Source organism: Scardinius erythrophthalmus (genome assembly GCF_964197995.2).
Source record: "Scardinius erythrophthalmus genome assembly, chromosome: 12".
Taxonomy (NCBI): domain Eukaryota; kingdom Metazoa; phylum Chordata; class Actinopteri; order Cypriniformes; family Leuciscidae; genus Scardinius; species Scardinius erythrophthalmus.
Window position 1 is genome coordinate 9,816,924 of NC_138232.1, and position 21,893 is coordinate 9,838,816.

A 21,893-nucleotide genomic window follows, 5' to 3' on the forward strand; every position below is an offset into this window, starting at 1 on the left:
ACTTCTCTTAACCTCTGTGTCAGTCTGAAGGAGATGGTGGCCGTTCTAAAGCCAGCAGGACTGGTTCAGAGATTCAAGAACTTGATTTTATCCAAAGAGTAGGAAACTATTTCTCAAATAATTGATAGCTTCAATATTGCATTATAATAATGCGTTTGCATATTAAAATGGTAATGAAAATCATTTAGCAAATGGAAAAATCAACTAATTCAAAAGATCGCTCTCATTTTTTGAATATTGTGTTGTGTTCTGCTGAGTCGTATTTGACATTACTTTATAAAATTGTAAACTGCTTTTAAGGGGTAGATATTTGTGTGTTGGCTGACTGAACCTGCCTGTGTTAGGCATGGGTAAGCATGCTGAGGGAATCCTCTGAAGCAGACATATCTTAGTCTGTTTGCTGTCTACCTTAATGGAATAAATCGATATCTTCAATCAATGAGTGTGACCTGAATATTCTTGCAACTGAAGCAAGACTGTAAAATGTCAATTTGGTCCAGTGCGCAGCGGTTTCTACCTACTTCTTGTGTTTGTGGTGTAACCTTATGTATAGTCACATTCATTCAGTCATATGAGATAATATCTTTGACTTGCATGCTACCATATAAAGCAGGGGCATCCAGTCCTGAACCTGCAAAGTTTAGCTCCAACCCCAATTAAACACCCGAACCAGCTAATCAAGGTCTTACTAGGCATACTTTAAACTTCCAGGCAGGTGTGTTGAGGCAAGTTGGAGCTAAACTCTGCAGGACACTGGCCCTCCAGGACCGAGTTTGGACACCTCTGATATAAAGGCTTATACCAGTCAAAACAGTGTTGTTATTCTCTGATTTATCGTGGCATGGCTTTTTTTTTCTAAAATACTCTAAGATAAAGGTTTAGTTATGTGGGTGCATATGTTTGATCCTCACCATCATATCACAATTCAAATCTAGACAATGCACCTACAGCATTTCTATTTACCTGCCAGCTAAGGCCTTTAGGGTAACAGTGACCTCAAAAAGTTTCCCTGTTATCTGCACCCACACACACAGCACTCCATCTGTCTGTATCTTTCAGTGGGGATAAAGCCTACCATGGGGGAGGCAATGCAAGAGCTGTATTCTCCGCTTGCCTCCAGTTCTCTACTTATATGTCTGAAGGTGACTCAGAAAGAGCGCCCACACATTTATCCAGTGGTTTAAACTCATTGACTCTCTAGGTAATTGTGGTATCTCAATTCAGTGGAGATCAGATTATGTTCAGTTATGCATGCTTTTGAATTCGTTTTTTTTTTTTTTTTTTTTTTGCATGTGTTAAGGCCTGTTCACAACAAGGATGATACAGATAACTGAAGTTTTAATAATCGTTCTAATTATATGAGAATAGGGAAGTCACATCAAATACATGACACAATGGAATGACATCTTTGAAATTACTTTCAGAACGATTTTGTTTTCCAGCTGATGATCGATAAAAAAAATCTGAATCCACCCGACTTTAGAGAGCTCGAACATTTAACTCGTTCCCCGCCACCGATGGAAATTTCCGTCATTTGTAAGACAACATTTCCGGAAATTTCTGGCTTTCATTTTATACAGCGCTATTAAGCATCTTCTGAAAGATTACTAAATCTCCTGATCAAAACACAGGCGAAGAAGCAGAAACAAGCGATATCATACAGTAAGCATATGCATCTAGACCTATGTAAAATAACGCGATCATCACCATTAAACAGCATATAAATCAAAACTGCCTAATGTTACTGGATGAAATGCCGACCCAGGACGAGCTATAGGCCTGTGAAGCAGGGGTGTTGATGGACTCACTTGATCTACTCCATCCATGTTTTGATCATCGTTCTGAATCCCACAAAAACACAATTTTCTCAGCTTTGTGCTGAAAATGTTGCTTATTTATGAAACGTAGTGTTGATACAAAAAAATTAAATAATTCATGACGCTTGAATAAAACAGTTTTTTTTTTTTTTTTAAGCAGAGTGTCTGTTCTTTCTTTTGATAGGCTATAGTGCATATTCAGATATTAATACAACAAAACTATTCTGGGGGCCATGAAACTTTTGTGCAAATTATCAAAAATGCTGGCAGTGGCTAGCAACTTTTTAATGCTAATATAGTTATTGTTATAGTTATTGTTTTTGGTGTTAACCTAGTCCTGAGTTCGCTGATCGCTCCAAAACAATGTATTAACAAAAAATATATAAAAATTCAAACATTCACGCTTACTGCATGATGATTTTTTTTCTCGTTAAGTGTGCTTATTGTGAGCAGACTAATTAACAGGCGAATAAATTAGATCAGAAATGTTTTCATCCACCGCGTCTCATGAGATTTATTTATATACTTATTAATATTATTTTGCATGTTAGAGCATGAAGTTATATAACCCCCTATTCTCTTTTTCCATCATAACCACACACACACAGAATTAATTTGTTTTTATTTTAAGCTGTTAACAAATGTAAGCCTTGTTTTAAAACAGGAAATTTTGTCTGAAAATGTCATCTAGCCTAAACAATGCACAAAGATAGATGGATTAGGAAGAAAAAAACTTTCCTCAAAGTGAGGCACCGAACAAAGGGACATTGTCTCATTGTAAATCTTTGGTGAGTGGGACACCATGCAGAGTCCTCATCACTACGTCAAAGAGGAGGAGGGAGTCAGTGGAAGACGTTCTCATAAGAGAATATCACCTCCTTAGCATTTCAGCTTCCACACCCCGCGTTATCCCCACCGCGCTCCCCCATGCCCGCCTTTGTTCGCATCACAACAATCCCTGAACAGATGGTGCTCTGCTTGGGAATCGAGTGACAGCCACCGGCTAGCAACCAATCGCCTGCTCGGGAATCAGCTGACTCGCCTGGACAGCGCCAGGTGCTGTCATCATATTTTCCTTGGCGACGAAGCCCGGGTTCCACAGTAACAAGGAGACGCGGCGGATGGGAGTCAGTCAGCGGATTTCTGTTGCAAGGATCCATGCAAAACCTGACCATGCGCTTGGCGAAGGTTGCACATGCATATTTACGGAGTGGATGTAACGAAATGATGCTGCTGTAATCGTTAAGCAGTTCATCATACAGAACTTATGAGCGACGTGATGGTGTTTATTATCTATGGATTTTCTTTAAGTGCTCATTCTTCTGTTCACAAGGACATAGATACTGTATCTATACTGTAAGTGCATGAACCAGTCAGAGCGGAGGGAGGACTTCAATGCCATTCGGAACGTGTACCAAGCCAAAGAGGTATGTTCAGATATATTTTGAAGCATTCAAATAGCTATTCCCTTTGCATGTTAAACCTTAACCATGTGCAACTACATAGGTTCCATCCTGCACGGTGCAATAAAAAACAAAACAATAGCCACTTCCACTTATTCTGTAATAATGAGCTGTGCAACTCAGCCCAAAATGTGTTACCTTGGTTAGATGAAAATAGATGGTATCTGTGTTGCTTTGCTTTTGAGGCTTCTTTTATGGATTGGATGTATGGCAAGCCAGTTTAGCATTGATTCATTTAACTACTGTCTCTTTTCATATTAGCACTTACTTATGAATAATACTTATTTATAGAATTATAATAAATAGTACTTCGTTTTTTTTTATTATTAGTAAGCAATCCAAGTCAGTTTCACTTGTAACTATTAGATATAGGCTATTAGTACTTAATCATTAGATACTAGGAACTTTCCCAATATTTAAATGTTTAACAGAATTCAAAATTTTGCGAATTTTTACCAGCAATAGAATAGTTATGTGATACTAGGATAGCTGACTAGTAGCCTAATAAATGCTAGTTTGTAGGGGATTAAATGTGCATTGAGTGGATAGTCAATATTGGATAACTTACTGGTAATTACAATATAACTATAACTACTAATAATATAAAAATAAGTACCAGTAAGATCAAAATTGATAAGTTAGTTTTAAGAAATAACTGTTCAAATGGCTTGCCATGCGGCGTGATTTACTGCATTTAATAGCAAGGACGCATTGGCTGTTGCTTGAGATGTTCAAGGGCAAAACGTGTGGGATTTTTCATAATTTATGGTTTGTTTATGAGTTCACACAATCCATGCAGGGTTTGTCAGAACGATAGTGTGGTGAAAGATAATGCCACAACGATAATGCTATGGAGTAAGCAGAACGTGAAGGGAATGGGATACGGTCGACTTTTTAAAAGCATTGTGTAAAACATGAATGCAAAACTGCATTAACTGAACGGATGAAGCATTTGGTTGCGTACCACAGTTTTAGGCTACTTCTAATTCTTCATAATTATCCCGTTTGTATAGTTTAAATTCTTCGCAGTGACTCGTTTGTTCTATTTAGTCTCCTGAGTGTGATATTGTGGCGGACATCGATCGCAAACTTTGATCTGATCACGTTATTGCTGGCTTACCGCAGGCGCATGGGGTCTTGTTGGCGATGCAGAAATGTGATTTGCATCTCAATGTCCAGGCACTCTAGCAGATGTTTCGTTGCTTACTCATTCGAAATAAGACGCCACAACTTCCATAGGAAAGACAATAAACACGGGAAGACGTCTTTTAGTCAGGGAAGGATGTATAATGAGGTTTGAGGAGGGGGTTGTATTGTCCCTGGGGACGCCACCCCTTGTTGCAGCTGTTGCGTCTGTTGCAGAAGTTGTTTTCTGACATTTGAAGAGAAGCGTCCTCATAAGCAACAACAACGCAAGGGAAAATGTCGGGCATATTATGAGATGAGGACAATAGCGTAGGCTGCAGGTGGTTACATCTTTGAAAGGTATGTGGAAAAATTGAATATGTTTTTAATTTGTGGAATTAAACATTTTTTTTTTTAGGATTTTATGCCTCATATACTTTTTTAACCGAAATATCAATTCATATTATATAACGAACATTTTATAATGTAAATAAAAATAAAATAGGAAAAAAATATAATGTGAATACAATAGGTGACAGTCTACTGTTCTATCAATATTATTTTTCGAAATGATATAGCTCTTGTAGTCATGTTTACCTGTTATATTTATAGAAAACACTACTGTATTGTTTGAAGATGTGTGTAGAAAGCCCTTTTATATATAAATATATAAGAGGTTTTTTTCTTTGTCGTTCAAATAGTCATTGAAATATTATTATGTCACTTCCATTACCTTGTACTGTAGACTGTGGTTTATCATGACATAAGATATTATAGACAGATGTAAGGCGGTCTGGAGCTGTAAAAGGCCTGTTATTGTTTTTTTCCCATAAATGTGCATGTGAATGTATCAGTCTGTTGATTAGAAGCAACAGTGGTCAGTTGCATGTGAAAAGAACAAGTCTGGCTCTTGTGTTGGTCACAGAGATAAAGAGTGGAATAGACCAAGCAGCTGTTTGACTAATTCTGTGACCATAATCTGGTTCAGAAATCACTTTGCAAAGGATCTGTTTGGACAGCAGGTGAAGGAGGAAAATACATTCTGCTCTTATAAATAAGACAGGACTGTATGAATTGTAATTATTCTGTTTTGTAAAATCATGCATTATGAATGTAATGCATTTTTAAATAAAATAGAATTTCAATAAAATAATTCTTTGAAATCAATTTAAAATAGTTATGTATTTAGATATTTATTTTAAACAGCATTAGTAATGTACACATATAAATTTTAAATTTATAAACTAGAAGAAACTAAATTAAAATTGTTTGTTCACATGCCATTATTCTAGGCTATTTGAGGTTTTGAGTTTTAGATATTCCAAATTCTGGGATTCACTTAGCAACATTTATGTGCTAATAGTTGGAAACTGAAATGGGACCTTTGGGGACTCCTGTGCATTTACTCCTCAGCACTTATCCTTGTGTAGTGACACAGAGACTCAATTTGATCGGCAATCAATGTTTTTATGCCATTCACAGTAGTCCCCATCTCTACAGCACAGTACCGCCCATGCCATTACCCCACAGTTCAACCCTGGGTAAAGCTATGATTCACCATGCAATTAATAATACCCCTCAGATTAAGAGTTGGCAAGCGTAAAGGGTCTTGGATGTTGGATGTGAAAAGATCTGCTCTCTTGGCCATTTGCAAACCCTTTTTGATCCAAGAATAAAATTAATTACCATTAATTTCTCACTCACTTTCTGTTAAGGTTTAAGGGAGATTATCAGAGAAGGGCTGTGGAGTTAGAGACAATATTTTTTTGTGTGTTTTGTTTTTTTGTGTGTGGTGGTGGTGATGATGTCAAAAGCCATTTTAGCAGGCCTTTTGAGTTTCTCCACTTGTTTATTTGGACTTTCGTATTGTATGCTGGGAATGTATTTCCAGTGTTTCCTCTGCCGCAAACCGTGTGCATATAGAGAGTTAGAAAAGCAAATAAAGTTTATTTTAAGTCATGTGGGCTGTGAGAAACATCAACACAATCAGCCCTGTTTATATCTGTAGCAACAAGAGAATGATTCTGTTGCTATTCAGTAAGTGGCTTGATGAATCACTGAATCAAATCATGAACAACAAATGATGTGTTCTAATGTTTGTGCAGATCCTGGCCATTAGTAGCTTAGGCTTGTGTACCAATCCAAATACCCATATTTTTATACAAGCATGAACCCATTAGTGTTGTTTGTAGTTAGAATATTGATTTTCTGCTGAGATTTAAAACCTGCACTTTACCATGCTCAAGTTGAGATTTTGAAAGCATAGTGAGGTTGCTTTAGTTAGAAGATAGGAGAATGTGTCTTCATTATCTTTAGGGTTTGTTTTTACAGCCATTTTGTAAGTTTCATTGACAGACTTGTATGGTTGTAATCATCTGAGCTATGGATTTCACTCAAATCTCAGTTTAGCTACAGTTCAAATAAAACTGCTAGCTTAAAGTATACATTTTCTTCAAACTTGAAAAAATAACCTGTCAGACACTAGCAGTACTGTGACCCATAGATCAGACGTGCCTTCAAAACAGAAGTCTGCAGAGAACAGATCTGCATCTGTCGGTGATCTGAAATGGCAGGTGTTTCAAATAGGCTCCCATTGAATTTCACAGATGTCATTTGTCATCTAAAACTAGGGGAAGTTCTGGATGACAGGCTGGACAACAGGAAGCAAGCTGGCTGCAGAAGTTCACATAATGAGGTTGGAATGGCGTAAATAGCCATTAATTTGCCTGCAGATTTGGACTCAGATCCTGTTTACCTATAAAGAGTACATATTTATGAAGATCATCAGGATGTTGTATTTGTGGTCCTTAGGCAAATGGTGCTTTGAGAAACATTTTGTTACTTCACGTTTCTTCGATTCATAATTGCAGCTTGTACACACTTTACCCCAAATACCTCTACTTGTTTGTATTAACTTCCTTATGAGGTTTTCATTTTTAACCATCATATTATAATATCTAATGTCCTAATTTATAAGGCCATACTTTAAACATTTAAAGCCTCTGGGTAATTTTAAAACACTATGCATCAACATTAGTTTTACTTTGATAACAAGTTTGGCTGCCAAAAGATCAATTGAAGGTTCACAGAAGACTTAATGAAACTGAAGTGATGTCTCTGAACTACAGACAGACAGCTAGGCCTTAATCTAAAAAACACAGAGCTGACATTGTGGCTTAATTTTAAGCCCCAGCATTCTGTCTTAAATGAAATTGTGATCGCTGGATTACTTTATCCTACTTAATGAAAAGGTTTTGGCCTCCACTTTGGTAAATACTGCTATTAAGAGCTGAATCTGAGATTGACCTCAATATTAGTAAAAATGAAACGTAATTCATGTGAAAATGGCAAAATATAAGGGCACATATGACCCATTGTTTACTGATTTTAAGCAATGGAAAATACTAGAACAGTAAACAGACTGAAAATTTCCATCATTTACTCACCCTCATGTCGTTCCAAACCTGTAGGACTTTCTTTCTTCTGTGAGAAGATAGATACTCTAAAAAACTCAGTTGATTTATTTCTTCCATACAATGAAAGTCAGTGGGATCCATTGTTGTTTTGGACCCCATTGACTGTCAGTGTTTGGACAAAAATATTATTCAAAAGATATTCTTTTGAATTAACGAAAAAATCATATAGGTTGGATAGGTTACAATGATGAAAGAATTTTAATATTTGGGTGAACTATCCCTTTAAGAGACTGCTTAGACATCTTGGAAATTGAGTGTCATTAAAAGCATGGATCATATAAAAAATTGGTAGTTGCTATTCCTGGAAAATGATGGAACACTTTAGTCCTTCTATTTTTCTTTCCTTTCATTTTTCTGCCCCTCTTTAAATTTTACAGAAAAGTTTTATCTTCCATCTTAATTACCTTATTAAGATATTTCACATGTCATTGTGTGATATATTGTATTACAAGCTAGATAATTACTGTAGATAATGTATATTTTGATTGTATGATTTTTCTTGTCCAAACCCATGCGTTCAACTGAATGAAGTTCTCCCTCTGATTGACCTTTGCAGTGTTAAAATAGTGAATTGCCCTTAAATTATTGCTGGTTTCGCTCCCGTCATTACTAGTTTAGTTCCGCTTTCAGTGTGAGGTGTTATTTTGTATTGCATTACGAAACACTTTAAGGACGGTGCTGATATCTCAGATAACACAGGCCGGGTCCATCTGTGTACTACACTCTTTTATGAGAATTGCTGATACTGGCAGTTACAGTCAGCTTTCATTCTAAATTGCCCTGATGTTCTTTTGGCCACAGGGGGGAGATCAGGCCTCTTATTGATTTCCAATCTCACATTAAAGGACTCATTTACACCAGCTGTACCATGTTTCCTCCATTCATTGTCATGGGGAGTATGAGACTTACAATTGTTCAACCTGTCCAAGCTTGTATTTGTTGGTGGATTCAACTTCATGAGAGACTCCAATAGCTCTGAAGTGAAGTTGGCATGTTGTTGCCTCTTGTACTACATATGAATCTTAGGTCTTTAAATCGTATGCTTTCAGTTCAACTGTTTTGATAATTGCAGTTAAAACATGAACAATGCTGAGCATTTGTGGAGGAGTATATGTTCTTAATGAAGGTGGTATTTGGCAGGGACCCTCTGGCTTGCGGTTTGTGTGATTGAATCAGCATTATCACCATATGGGATAACAGATGCCCCGTTCACTGCTCTGTCAAAGGCACAATAACATGCCACCTTTTTGTGCCTATTGCTTGCGATGGATGCTTAATATGCTTGGTTATTTCATTCCAAACTTCAACAAAACTCCTTCTAGTAGTCTTCTGTAATCTAGGACAAAACATTTCCTGCAGAATACCTGATTTGATAATGTTGATTTGATATGGTGGTTGAGGAGATTCCCCCTTCCAAGTAAAGCGCTTTGAGTACCCGGAAAAGCGCTATATAAATGTAACAAATTATTATTATTACTATGTATTATATGGTTCACATTTGCATAATATCTGTTTTTTTTGTTTTTTTTTACATGAATGCTGCAAAGGTAGTTATTTAACGTAGACGGAAAACCATTTTGAATCAGTATTATGGTAACATCTTGACAGGAAAGACTGGATAAATGTATGTAATTATTTCTACACCTCACTAATGTTTGGTCTTTGTGTACAATAGCAATTGTTTGATCACCTGAGAAATAATATTTCCTTCCTTTTCGGTCACCCTTTCTTTCCTCTTTGATTCACCCCTTCAAGCATATCAGAAACAAAAGCCCCTCTCTCTGGTCTTCACATATTACTTTTCTACTCATATAATGATTTATCGTAAATGTTGTATTTAGAAGAAAAGATATCTAGCAATTATTGTAAAAATTAAAACAGGTATTTGTAACTGTATTCTGTCACAAAGTTCGGCAAATCTCTTTCCAATTTACTTGCTTCTGAGAAGTTTTATTTTCATTATTCATAATGCTTAGTTTATTTAGCTATTTTTGTGTAATCTACATACTGTAAATCTGTTCTAACACTGTTTTATAGTTGAAAATGTATTAACTAAAAAGCTTAGATATATTCATATTATTTATATATAATTTCTGTTTCAAATTATGTTATTTGCAAAATGTCTGTCATTTATTTACTTGTTTAAAATATCTTTAAAAAATCTTTAAAACAAGATTAGTTTACTTGAGAAAAAGTGCAAAAGTGTATTTTTGTCTTGCCTGTTTTTTTTTTAAAGTGTCTTGAAAATAAGATGTTTTTCCTTGTTTATTCTTTAAACAAGTGTTGTTTCAAGAATATATATTTTACCTAGAAAATTAGACAAAAATTGTGCAATGTGTGCTTCAGTCATGTGCATTTGTGCTTTAGTCATGTGAATTTAACATTTTTTCCATTGTTTGAATCCATACTTTCTGCTTTCATCTCATATACTTTACGTTTATTTGAATATGCTTATATAAGCTTATATAACATAACTTTTCATGTCATGGAATTGTTCCATTGATTGTTGTAACACAAATCTTTTCTGTTTGTTATTTTTCCTATAGGCCAACTCTCCAGTCACACTGTGAGGAAGTTTCAAACCTATATGAGCCCACAGGAACTACACCCTTTTAAATCGTTCGGAAGCTCTTTGACTTCGCTGTTCAAGCTTGCAGAGGGATAAAAGGACTGTTTTGCAACACTTCTATTGAATGAGAATCTCACCTCACCATCTCTTTGGTGCTATAGGAATTCCAGCTCAGATCTGAAAGGGATAAACACGTACAGTCAGAATGGCAAGAGGGACCTTCTTTTTTGTTGTGCAGGGCCAGATTTGTTTCTTCCTGTTTTTGGCTTTACTTGGCCTCTCTTCAGTTCAGAGTACAGAATGTCCGCAGCTTTGTGTGTGTGAGATCCGGCCTTGGTTCACACCCCAGTCCACCTACAGAGAAGCAACTACCGTTGATTGCAATGACCTTCACCTTACACGCATCCCTGGGAACCTTTCCGCTGACACACAGGTGTTGCTTCTGCAAAGTAACTACATTGCCAGAACTAGCGAGGAACTGGAGCAGTTACTGAATCTCACAGAACTCGACCTGTCCCAGAACAACTTCAGCAACATCCGTGATATTGGCCTGACCAACATGTCACAACTCACGACGCTTCACCTGGAGGAAAACCAAATAGTCGAGATGCCTGACTTCAGTTTGCAAGACCTCACCAATCTACAGGAGCTGTACATTAATCACAATCAGATCAGCTCCATTGCACCCAATGCCTTTGCCGGATTGCGTAACCTTCTGAGACTCCATCTGAACTCCAACAGACTCAAGGCCATTGACAGTCGTTGGTTTGAATCAACCCCCAACCTGGAGATCCTGATGATTGGGGAAAATCCTGTGGTCGGCATCCTGAATTTGAACTTCAGACCCCTTACCAACTTGAGAAGCCTGGTCCTGGCAGGAATGGAGCTCACTGATATCCCAGGCAATGCGTTTGTTGGACTAGACAACCTGGAGAGCCTCTCCTTCTATGACAATAAACTAGTTCGGGTGCCACAGACTGCTCTGCAGAAGCTTCCAAACCTGAAGTTCCTGGATTTGAACAAGAACCCAATACATAAAATTCAAGAGGGGGACTTTAAAAACATGCTAAGGCTGAAAGAACTTGGCATTAACAACATGGGAGAACTTGTGTCTATTGATCGCTTTGCCCTGGATAACCTCCCAGAGTTGACCAAACTCGAAGCCACCAACAACCCCAAGTTTTCCTATGTGAGCCGTTTAGCGTTCCGTGACTTGCCGTCACTAGAGAGTCTAATGCTCAATAACAATGCTCTAAACTCCCTCTACCAGGCTACGGCAGAGTCCCTGCCCAACCTGAGGGAGATCAGTATCCACAGCAACCCGCTACGCTGCGACTGTGTAATTCAGTGGATGAGCTCAAACAAGACAACCATTCGATTTATGGAGCCTCTTTCCATGTTTTGCACAATGCCACTTGAGGTTAGAGGTCAGCGTGTGAGAGACATACTTTCTCTTGAAACTTCAGGCCAATGTCTGCCCATGATTTCTCACGACACATTCCCCAATCACCTCAACCTAGACATCGGGATGACGGTAGACCTTGACTGTCGTGCTATGGCTGAACCTGAACCGGAAATATACTGGGTGACCCCGTCTGGTAACAAAGTCATGATAGATACAGTGTCCAATAAATACCAACTCAGCAGCACAGGAACTCTGCGCATATCACATATTCAGGTGGACGACTCTGGCCACTACACCTGTGTGGCCCAAAATACAGAAGGAGCGGACACTCGGGTGACTGCCATTCGAGTCAATGGAACTCTCCTGGATAGCACCCAGCTTATGAAGATCTACGTGAAACAAACCGAGTCCCACTCAATTTTAGTGTCCTGGAAAGTGAACTCCAATGTCATGACGTCCAATCTAAAGTGGTCGTCTGCCACCATGAAAATCGACAACCCTCACATCACCTACACAGCTAAAGTTCCTGTAGATGTTCATGAGTACAACCTCACACACCTTCAGCCTGCTACTGAGTATGAGGTCTGTCTCTCGGTCTCCAATATCCACCAGCAGACCCAAAAGTCATGCGTCAACGTCACAACCAAGCACGCCACATTTGCTGTGGAAATCTCAGAGCAAGGCACCAATACGGCTCTGGCAGGTGTCATGGGCACAATACTGGCCATCATCAGCCTAGGCTCCATCACGGTGTACATTGCAAAGAGATGGAAGAGGAAGAACTACCATCACTCCTTAAAGAAGTACATGCAGAAAACCTCCTCCATCCCCCTAAACGAACTGTATCCTCCCCTCATTAACTTATGGGAGGCAGACAGTGAAAAGGACAAGGACGGTTCTTCAGACACTAAGCCGACACAGGTGGACACAACAAGAAGTTATTACATGTGGTGAAGCTTACCAGACTTTTGTTCATCTTTATAGCACAAAGACACATCTTTACTTATTTGTGCAAAAAAAAAAAAAAATACACGGATTTCGTTTTTCTGCTTTGCCTACTTGCAAGCAACTATTCAGACTGATATCTCTGACTTTTTAGTAGGGTGTATTGCCTTTTCATCTTCTTTGACTTTCAATATGGCAGCTTTGTTTAGCTTCCGAGACATGTTAGTAGCTGTGCTTTTTCTTTTTGTTCATTATATTTTCATAGCACAGCATAGATAATGTCAAGGATTGACTTTGGGTCGATTGATGCTGTAGTACTGTATCTGATCCAATATTGATATGTCTTTGGCAGTATTCATAGAGAATGCATTGTTTCTTTCTCTCTTGCGTAAGACAGTTTAACTGTTGTGCACTGAAATATATTAACAAATTTGTCTTTGACTCCAGTTTAAGCTGACAAGGTGAGTTTAGACTTGATACACTGTCTATTGAAAAATGTTAGCAATTGTTCTGTAATGTTGTATCAACTATAATTTGAACATTTTGGATTTTCTCAAAAGCAATTTTTGATTTAGAACTTAACTTTGCAGATTTAAGAATTGTAAACCAGCAATAGAAATGTGAATGTTAAATAATTAGGTAGTAGAAAAATGCTTTTTTTTATTACTCAGATTCTTCTTTTTTTAATTGGCTAGAATCTGTTAATCAGTTAATTCTGTTGTAATTTACACATGCAAAATATGTTGCATATTACAGCGCAAACAAAAATAAAATACAGTTTTGTTCTGATATTTTTTATACAATGATTTTCAAGTGTCATTATTATAATTTTCTGTTCTATCTTTTGTAATTATTATTTCAGACATCTTATTTTCTTATTTCAGCTTGGTTTTAATCAGCCAAATGCTACGTCTCTTGCTAATATCAAACATTCACAGGCTTCAGTATGTGAATTACCTAAGGACATTCATAAATTCAAAGAATTCCCCAAAACTACATTAAAGGGGTATATTGGGCCTTTGAAACATTGCTCATGCCTGCAGTTTGATTGCCTCTTTGCAATTCAATAGCTCTCCAATGGGAAATTATGACCCATTCACAAATCTGGCCTAGAGACTACTAATGCAATCAGTTTTTACTTATCAATATAATTATTGGAGTGGGAAATCCCTCAGTATTCTCTGATGAAAGGAGAAGACAATTTCTGGAAATATCTTTAATCAATGAAATAAGACTCCCACCTTTGGTGTCAAGGATCCATTTGGTTATGCAGTTCTCTATACGAAATATCTATTGTTTGATAGAATATTTGATCAAACTAATCTCTAGAATAGGCTACTTGATTCTGATTCTATTTTCTAATTATAAAATAATTTCAACTCATCGATATTAAATGTCCACATATTTTTGGTGAGTATGCAATAAACTAATGAGCTGGTCAGTATCCCAGATGACAATAATTAAGGAGAAACGTTCAATCAAATCAGTTAGATGAAGTTAAAGGTCCCATATTGTACACCTTTCTGGAGTTTTATTTTAGGTTTTGGTGTCCTTAAGAATATATATTTGTGGTATAAGTACCAAAAACCATCTCAATATATTTTTTACAGCTCCTTTCTCAGGAGCTCTGCCAAGAACCGGTTGATTTTGGCCTGTCTAATTAATATTCATGAGCCTCTCTTCTGATTGGCCGGTTGTTTTCTGAGTGACACACGGCCAGGCCAACCACAAGTGACTAGGGTCATGTATGCTGTAGCCTGCTGTGGCTTAGAGATGCTCACAAGTAAGGTAAATAAAACACCTGTAATGATGGTAATGATACAAATTATTTGTTATTAAAGCATAAACATTCACAAACAACTGTTAATTTAGCATAAAAGCAAGCATAGGCAACTGCGTGCATGGTTTGGCATGACAGAAATAGTGCAAAGTGCGCTCCCATAATAATTCCTAAAAAGCTGACATCTCAGTTCATCACAATCTCACAAAGCTCTGTTATTATCAGTGAAGCTGACTGCACAATAAATCTTTCATAATGTCAACACTTCGTTTGTTATAATCAGAGGAGTTTTTGCTCAGTGCTGAATTCTGAATGCTGGAGAATTCAGCACTGAGCAAAAACTCAGTTTTGAGCGGTGAGTGGATTCTATCTTAAATGCATCTCATTGGCCATTGCGTTCAAGAAATCAACGTATATGTCTGTGATTGGCTACATTGCTCAACGCTGCAAACATGTTATAGGCTAAATAGAAACTCGTTCTGTCCTGTAAATGTTTTTATTTCGTCTTTTGTGCAACATATGAATAACAATTTATTAGTTTTTAGATGTTTTATTTTTTAGATATTTTGTTTTCGCAGGAGTCCCGCGATTCCGCAAATCTTTTTATTCTCCCTGCAACCCGCACACACACGAGTATCTTACGCCCACACTCGGTCATCAATTCTAGTCCCGCGCCGCACTCTGTTGCGTTGGGTCCCGCGGGGGTGCAGGTCTCTACATCCATCGACTGAACGACATTTTCTCGACATGTTTCCGTGTTGTAGCTCGATCAGAAACGATGTTGTCTGGGGTTGGGCAAAAGGAGTGAGGGATGGTGGGCAGTGCTCGCCTGCTCGGGGTGGTGGTGACTGAAAAGTTCTGACATCACATTTTTACGGAAGTCACAACTACGTTATGCAGGCTGTGTGCATTTGTCTGTGGATTGACTGTTTTGAAACTTATATGGTAGTTACATAGCCCCTAGACCTCTGTTATAATGAAAAAAGCCAGGAAATTTCATTTTTGACAATATGGGACCTTTAAGGCTATACCTATCTTACAGTTTCTCATAATTTCTTCCTTACCAAAGAAACTTTTATCAGCAATTACCAACTCATTTCATCATAGAGAGAACATTACTTTCTAATGAAGCTCTTTTGCCTCTTCGGGGACATAACCTATACCTCTTTCGTGAGCCGAGACTGAAAGATTGCTAGACTCAATACGTTGAGCCAGGTGAAAAGGACTCTGAGGAATAATTAAGAATCACCCACACAGAGCTAAGGATTTGCCAAAGATTAAACTGGAGGAGGTTCCTCCTTGGGCTGCTCAGGTATTTAATTGCTTTCTGTCAGCTACCCTTGACTTCATGCCAAGTGTTCTCATACTGACAGGATGCAATAGTCTTGAAAAAAAAAGATGAATTGGTGAAATACCCAACAATATTAGCCAAAGTGTAATACAATAATCTAAAGTTGATATATGACTTTATATTTTATTGTTAATTTGTCTGTTTTTATACAAATAGAAATAAATACAATAAAATCTGCGCTACTTGGTTTGCAATAATGATAATAAAATGCCAGGTCATTTTCTTATAGGCTCGATTTTTAGGTATAAATTTTTGTGTCTTTTAGTACCAAAATCAGGAGTGTTGCAGCATGGGTCTTGAAGTAAGTGTGACAAACATGTGGACTATCATCAGGTCTGGACAGAAACGATTTAACAGGTCATCCAGGCTGTTGCTCCTCAGTGTTGACAAAAAGGGGAGATCTTTCTGATGCCGCGAGGCTGTGAAATCTCCCCAGGGAATCCCATATTGATCTGACACAACTGCATTGATTTTGTTTTAAAAAGACCAATTTGAGGAAAGTCATGTCAGTCTGTTAGTCTGTCAGTCAAGTCACCTTTATTTATATAGCCTAGTGCTTTATACAATACAGATGCATTATATGTTCAGTTGAAGTCAGTTCAAAGTTGATTTAGTTCTGTTGTAAAGATCATCCATTATTAAATTGGTTCATTTCATCTATAAAGCAGTTTAGCAAAAAATTATGTCATCGTCCAGCTCAGTTCTGTTCTTATACAACAGCGTCAGAGAGAACTGGAAACATTGGAAACATAAGTGGAGCATTATTTTACCTGAACCCAAAAAGACTGTAGCTGAATACATTTTTCTGATTTTCTGATTTTCTGAGCTTGAATTTTTCAATTGAATTTCAGTTTACTTATCTCTTCTATGATTGCACTCACAATAATATATACAATATATAATTATTATAGTGATGATATCACAAGCATGGCCTTATGGAATGGATGAGGTGTGCCGTTGAATCTGCACCAGCATCACGCTAATAGCTGTAGATATAGGTCATCACAGTCACAGCTGTTGGTTAAAGAGCATAAGAGATGGTTCACTGGAGCTGGAATAAATTAAATGACCTTTCATGCTCCTCCAACAAGATTTTTCCATTAGGACAGCTCCATTTCTTATGCCCAGCCAGCTCACTGGTGGGATCTCTTACGTAAATTGCCTCATATTGATGAAGATATCTATTTGCTTGAGGTGGAGCTACAAGCAAGTGTACTTGACCTGTTGACCGTAGATTGTAGCCACTGCTTTGAGATTCTAAACGACTAGAATAGGGCCGGTTATGAGCTGGAAGGATGTAATATTACTTTGTAAATATTAAATGAGTGTCCATCCTGCCATTGATGTTGTCGACTTTTGAAAGGGTAGGAAATATACTTTAAATGTCACTGAATGTCATGGCTTGTTCTAGCAGTGTTCAAGTCTTGATCTTGACTGCATACTGTTCTTGGTGTTTTGGTCTAGTTCAGGGGTGCCCAATCCTGCTCCTGCCGATCGACTGTCCTGCACAGTTCATCTCCAACCCTAATCAAACACACCTGCCTTTAATTTTCAAGTGATCCTGAAGACCTTAATTGGTTGCTTCAGGTGTGTTTGATTAGGGTTGGAGATGAACTGTGCAGTGCTGCGTTCCAGTCCAAAATTGTCATGCCCTTCACTTGCTAACTTCCCTCCGTCTCGTTCACTCGGATGTACGTCATTGCGAGTGCCCACTACTGAATTGGAATGTCCTTAGCCCTTGATTGCTTGGAATCAGCTATGTAGTTGATTTATTTTTTTTTACATTTGTTTTCCCTTTAAGAATTTGTTTAATGCAGCAGAATGGTGTTTGGGTTGTTTTCAATAAAAAAAAAGATATATATATATCATAGAGATGTTTGTTGTGGTGGTGATTAGACGAGATCTGTGGTGACGTCACAATCGTACTGCATTGTGGGACATATAGGTGCCTGAAGTGTACATATGAAGTAGACTCGCTCCCTCAGTCAAAATCGAGGGAATGAGGGTCTGTCCATCTAAACTTCCCTCGTCCACTTTACGAAGTGGAACGCACTTCAAAATGGCGGCGGGGATTCCCCCGAGGGGAAGTGCTTAGGGAAGTGTGCAAGTGCGTGTCTAAAAGTGGACTGGAACGCAGCACAGGACAGTCGATCGGCAGTAGCAGGATTGGGCACCCCTGGACTAGTTCTTTTAAAGTCAATATAAAAAATAAGTTGCAATAGTCTTCTCTTCCCTATTGAGACACATATCCGAAGCCGCTTTCACATAGAGATTCTGGAAAATACACTGATAACGTGATCCCAGGAATTTTACTAGGTCCCCACCCTGGGACGTGTTTGCGTTCAAATAGAAGGCACTCTAGCAATTCGATGGCAATTTTCTGGGATCAATGCGCTGTGTGAAAGTGGCTCGAGTGAAACGGCTTCTCGGACAAGAAAAAATTTAGGATCTCATGTGAGTGACAGGTTTCCCTGCCCTCTCACCAGTAAACACATCATCAGAAGGCAAGTGAAGGGGACATTATTTTGATTAAAGATTACGAGGTCACATGAATTCAAAAACAAAAAACAACAATGATGTGCACAGACAAATACGGTATAATAAATAGGCTACTGCAATATTCCATAAAAAAAATAAGAATGGTCAATTTGGATTTTCATACGTGACTTTAATACATAAATTCATTGTTTACTGCACGACTGCTTTTCATTGACTCTGTAAACATTTTTCATTGTTTATAATTTGTGGATTTTTTAGAAGATTTTTTAGTTTTTAAATAGTTAATAGTCATAATAAAATAATAAAGCGTATTAAATAGAAAATAATAAATGTAATTGCTGCTATCACAGGCATCTGCTCGTAACCTGAGGTACAGTATGAGGTATAATTGTATTTTTTACTTTTTCATCACATTTTAAATTCTGGTTATTAGCCTACTGAATAAATTTAATCGATATGTTTGAAGCATATTTTAATCAGATTATCAGATCAACATTAAAAGACCAATATCCTACAGTGATGGCTGCAGTTGCTCTTTACAGTCAATCTTTATTCTGCAGACGTGCTGAAATCCAGTCTGCAGGAATCTGCTGTATGTCCCCTCCCGGCGGTCCTGTTTCTGCGGCAACCCGCCATTTCTCTACCTGCCAAAACTGGCAGTGGCGTCTGTGAGATGCCTCTAGGCACTCAGACAGAAATATCACTGACAAGGTCAACTCCCTGCAGGGAAAGAACTGCAAAAAACACCTTGTAGCCTCTCAGAGGTGTAAAAAAAAAAAAAGACTTAAGTGTGAAGCGACTGAATATTGATGGCAAATTAACCATATAGCATCTGCCTAATCCTTTCTGCATGCATCCCGAAGAAGAATCTGACAGGTACTGTGATGTGTTTTATGTGTGAATATTGTCAGTCGCAGAAGCATCATACCTGTTCAAACAGGTTTTTGAGCCTTGTGGAATTTAAATGCAACTTCAAAAAAAATGCATCCTGTCATGTTTTTAGACTACATTAAAAATGCTGGACTTTCTGAAGGTGTTGCAGACAGTTCTCGTACCACCATATCCCAAAATGTCGATTTGTCATTTCTTTTATCCCCTAAAAGTTTCTAATCAACACCCAATTATCACCTGAGAATATAGAGATAAAAATAATAATAATATATATATATATATATATATAAAAAAACACATTTCTTAAGTAGGCTATACAGTTGAAATCACATTACGGTTTTCATCATGCACAACTTAAAGGGTTAGTTCACCCAAAAATGAAAATTCTGTCATTAATTACTCACCCTTGTGTCGTTCCACATCCGTAAGACCTTCGTTCATCTTCAAAACACACATGAAGATATTTTTAATGAAATCCGAGAAGTTTCTGTCCCTCCATAGAGATCCAACACAACTACCACTTTAAAGGTCCAGAATGGAAAGACATCGTTACAGTAATCCAGTGGTTTAAAGGAACACTCCACCGTTTTTTGAAATAGGGCTTATTCACCTTCTTTCCTACATTTAGATAGGTGGGCAAATGCATTTTTGTCTCAGTGCATGCATTGTTTTAGTTTGACAGGGTCGGCGCTAGCTTAGCTTAGCATAATGAATGGAATCCTTTGTTGCCAGCTAGCATGTCCTGAGTAAAAGTGATATATAAAAAAAAAAATAATAATTACTTCTTGTGGCTTGCGTATTCACAACAAGTACAAATAGCGATGCAGATTAACACTAGGCGATTTCCTATGCAGATATTGACTTGGGACTATATTGGGGGAAGCACAGGCGAAGCACTGCTACTTGGGCACAGAGATATCACGCCCAAGTAGCAGTGCTTCGCCTGTGCTTCCCCCTAATATAGTCCTTAACATTTCTGCCTAGGAAATCGCCTAGTGTTAATCTGTATCGCTATTTGTAATCATTGTGAATACGCAGGCCACAAGAAGTAACTTTTACATCACTTTTACTCAGGACATGCTAGCTGGCAACAAAGGATTCCATTCATTATGCTAAGCTAAGCTAGCGCCGACCCTGTCAAACTAAAACAATGCATGCACTGAGACAAAAATGCATTTGCCCACCTATCTAAATGTAGGAAAGACGGTGAATAAGCCCTATTTCAAAAAACGGTGGAGTGTTCCTTTAACCTGACGCGAGTGCTTTGTTTGCGCAAAAAAACCAACACAATTTACCACTTTATTTAAGATCTGCAACACGCTTTCATGAGAGCATCATGACACATGCGTGTTGTGTTCAGACTCGCGCATTAACACAACGCACATGCGCTGCAGGTGTTCACGTGAGAGCTGACATTGTTGCCTGCCGTGAACACGCTTTGGATAATATTATTTTGTACATAAAGTGGTAAATTATGTTGTTTTTTTTGCACAAAAGTACTCGCGTCACTTCATAAAAATTGAGGTTAAACCACTGGAGTCATGGATTACTTTAACAATGTCTTTCCTTTCTCGACACAAGGGACAGAGTTAATGGCAGAATTTCCATTTTTGGTTGAACTAACCATTTAAAGTCAGTAATTAATGGTACTGTTGAATAAAACAGAATCATGGGTTGACCCATCAGACTAGAGTGAATCTTTAGTGACCTCCCTTGTGCCATGGATCACCAACACTGCTCATCAAACTAGCCCATAGCCGCCACCGCTAGCTGTGAGAAATTAATCAAAATTTAATCTCCCCTCACAGTGTGTGGGAAGCCAAGCCTGAGCATCGCCTGACATCTTCAGTTTGGCTTACGGAAATAAAAATAAAATACTCTTGAAAGCAGCCCTGAATCCACTTAAGAGCTTTATGGAAACAGGTCATTTTGGTAAAAATGCTGTAGCATAATAAATGCAGATGGAACTCAATGATCTGTGGAATATACTTTGTTTTGTTCAGCTTATTTGTTTAAATTATCTCGAGCTATGTCCTCGGAATTTGGGAGAGATGTTTTAAATAGAATCTGTCTTTTTTCCAAATGATGAAACTGTCCTACTTTGAAAAAACATGTTTACCAAGCCAATCACCCACACGGTCACAGCAGCCATTTTTAGACCTCGATTAATCTTTTCTGTGGGCTTCTGAGGGTTGGGGAAAATAGTGCACTTTCAATTCCCTTTTAAGTTTACAGGTACAGCAGCTCCTGCATTGTAAACACTTTAAATTGGTTATTAGCGTTAAGTGCCATAAAGATAAACTGTTTAATTTTTTGTGGCCTATTAAACAGCTGTGAGCTATTGTGCATAATAAAGTACAGAATCTTTGTGCACTTGAAAGAAACGTTTGCATACAGTATAGTGAGAAGTCCTGCAAAATGAGAACCTATCTTTTATATATATATATATATATATATATATATTTTTTTTTTTTATTTTTTTTTATTTTTCTGAAGGATCATGTGAGACTGAAGACTGTGTATTCCTAAAAATTAACCTAATTTTAGGCAATGCCTAGTGTTGTTTCTTTTC

The 21,893-nt window shown here is 37.8% G+C and overlaps 1 protein-coding gene across 2 annotated transcripts; it reads left to right on the forward strand.

Annotated features, from left to right (window-relative positions):
- Nucleotides 1-3,229: 3,229 nt before the first annotated feature.
- Nucleotides 3,230-13,601, forward strand: lrrn1 (leucine rich repeat neuronal 1). Of its 2 annotated transcripts, none has more exons than XM_081380022.1 (2): nt 3,230-3,244; nt 10,428-13,595. In XM_081380022.1, the coding sequence occupies exon 2, from the start codon at nt 10,656-10,658 to the stop codon at nt 12,807-12,809; it is 2,154 nt and encodes a 717-aa protein (XP_081236148.1). In that variant the 5' UTR covers nt 3,230-3,244; nt 10,428-10,655; the 3' UTR covers nt 12,810-13,595. The 2 variants fall into 2 exon arrangements, with proteins under 2 accessions (XP_081236148.1, XP_081236147.1); XM_081380021.1 differs by lacking the exon at nt 3,230-3,244 and adding an exon at nt 4,627-4,765 and having other exon boundaries at nt 10,428-13,601.
- Nucleotides 13,602-21,893: the final 8,292 nt, after the last annotated feature.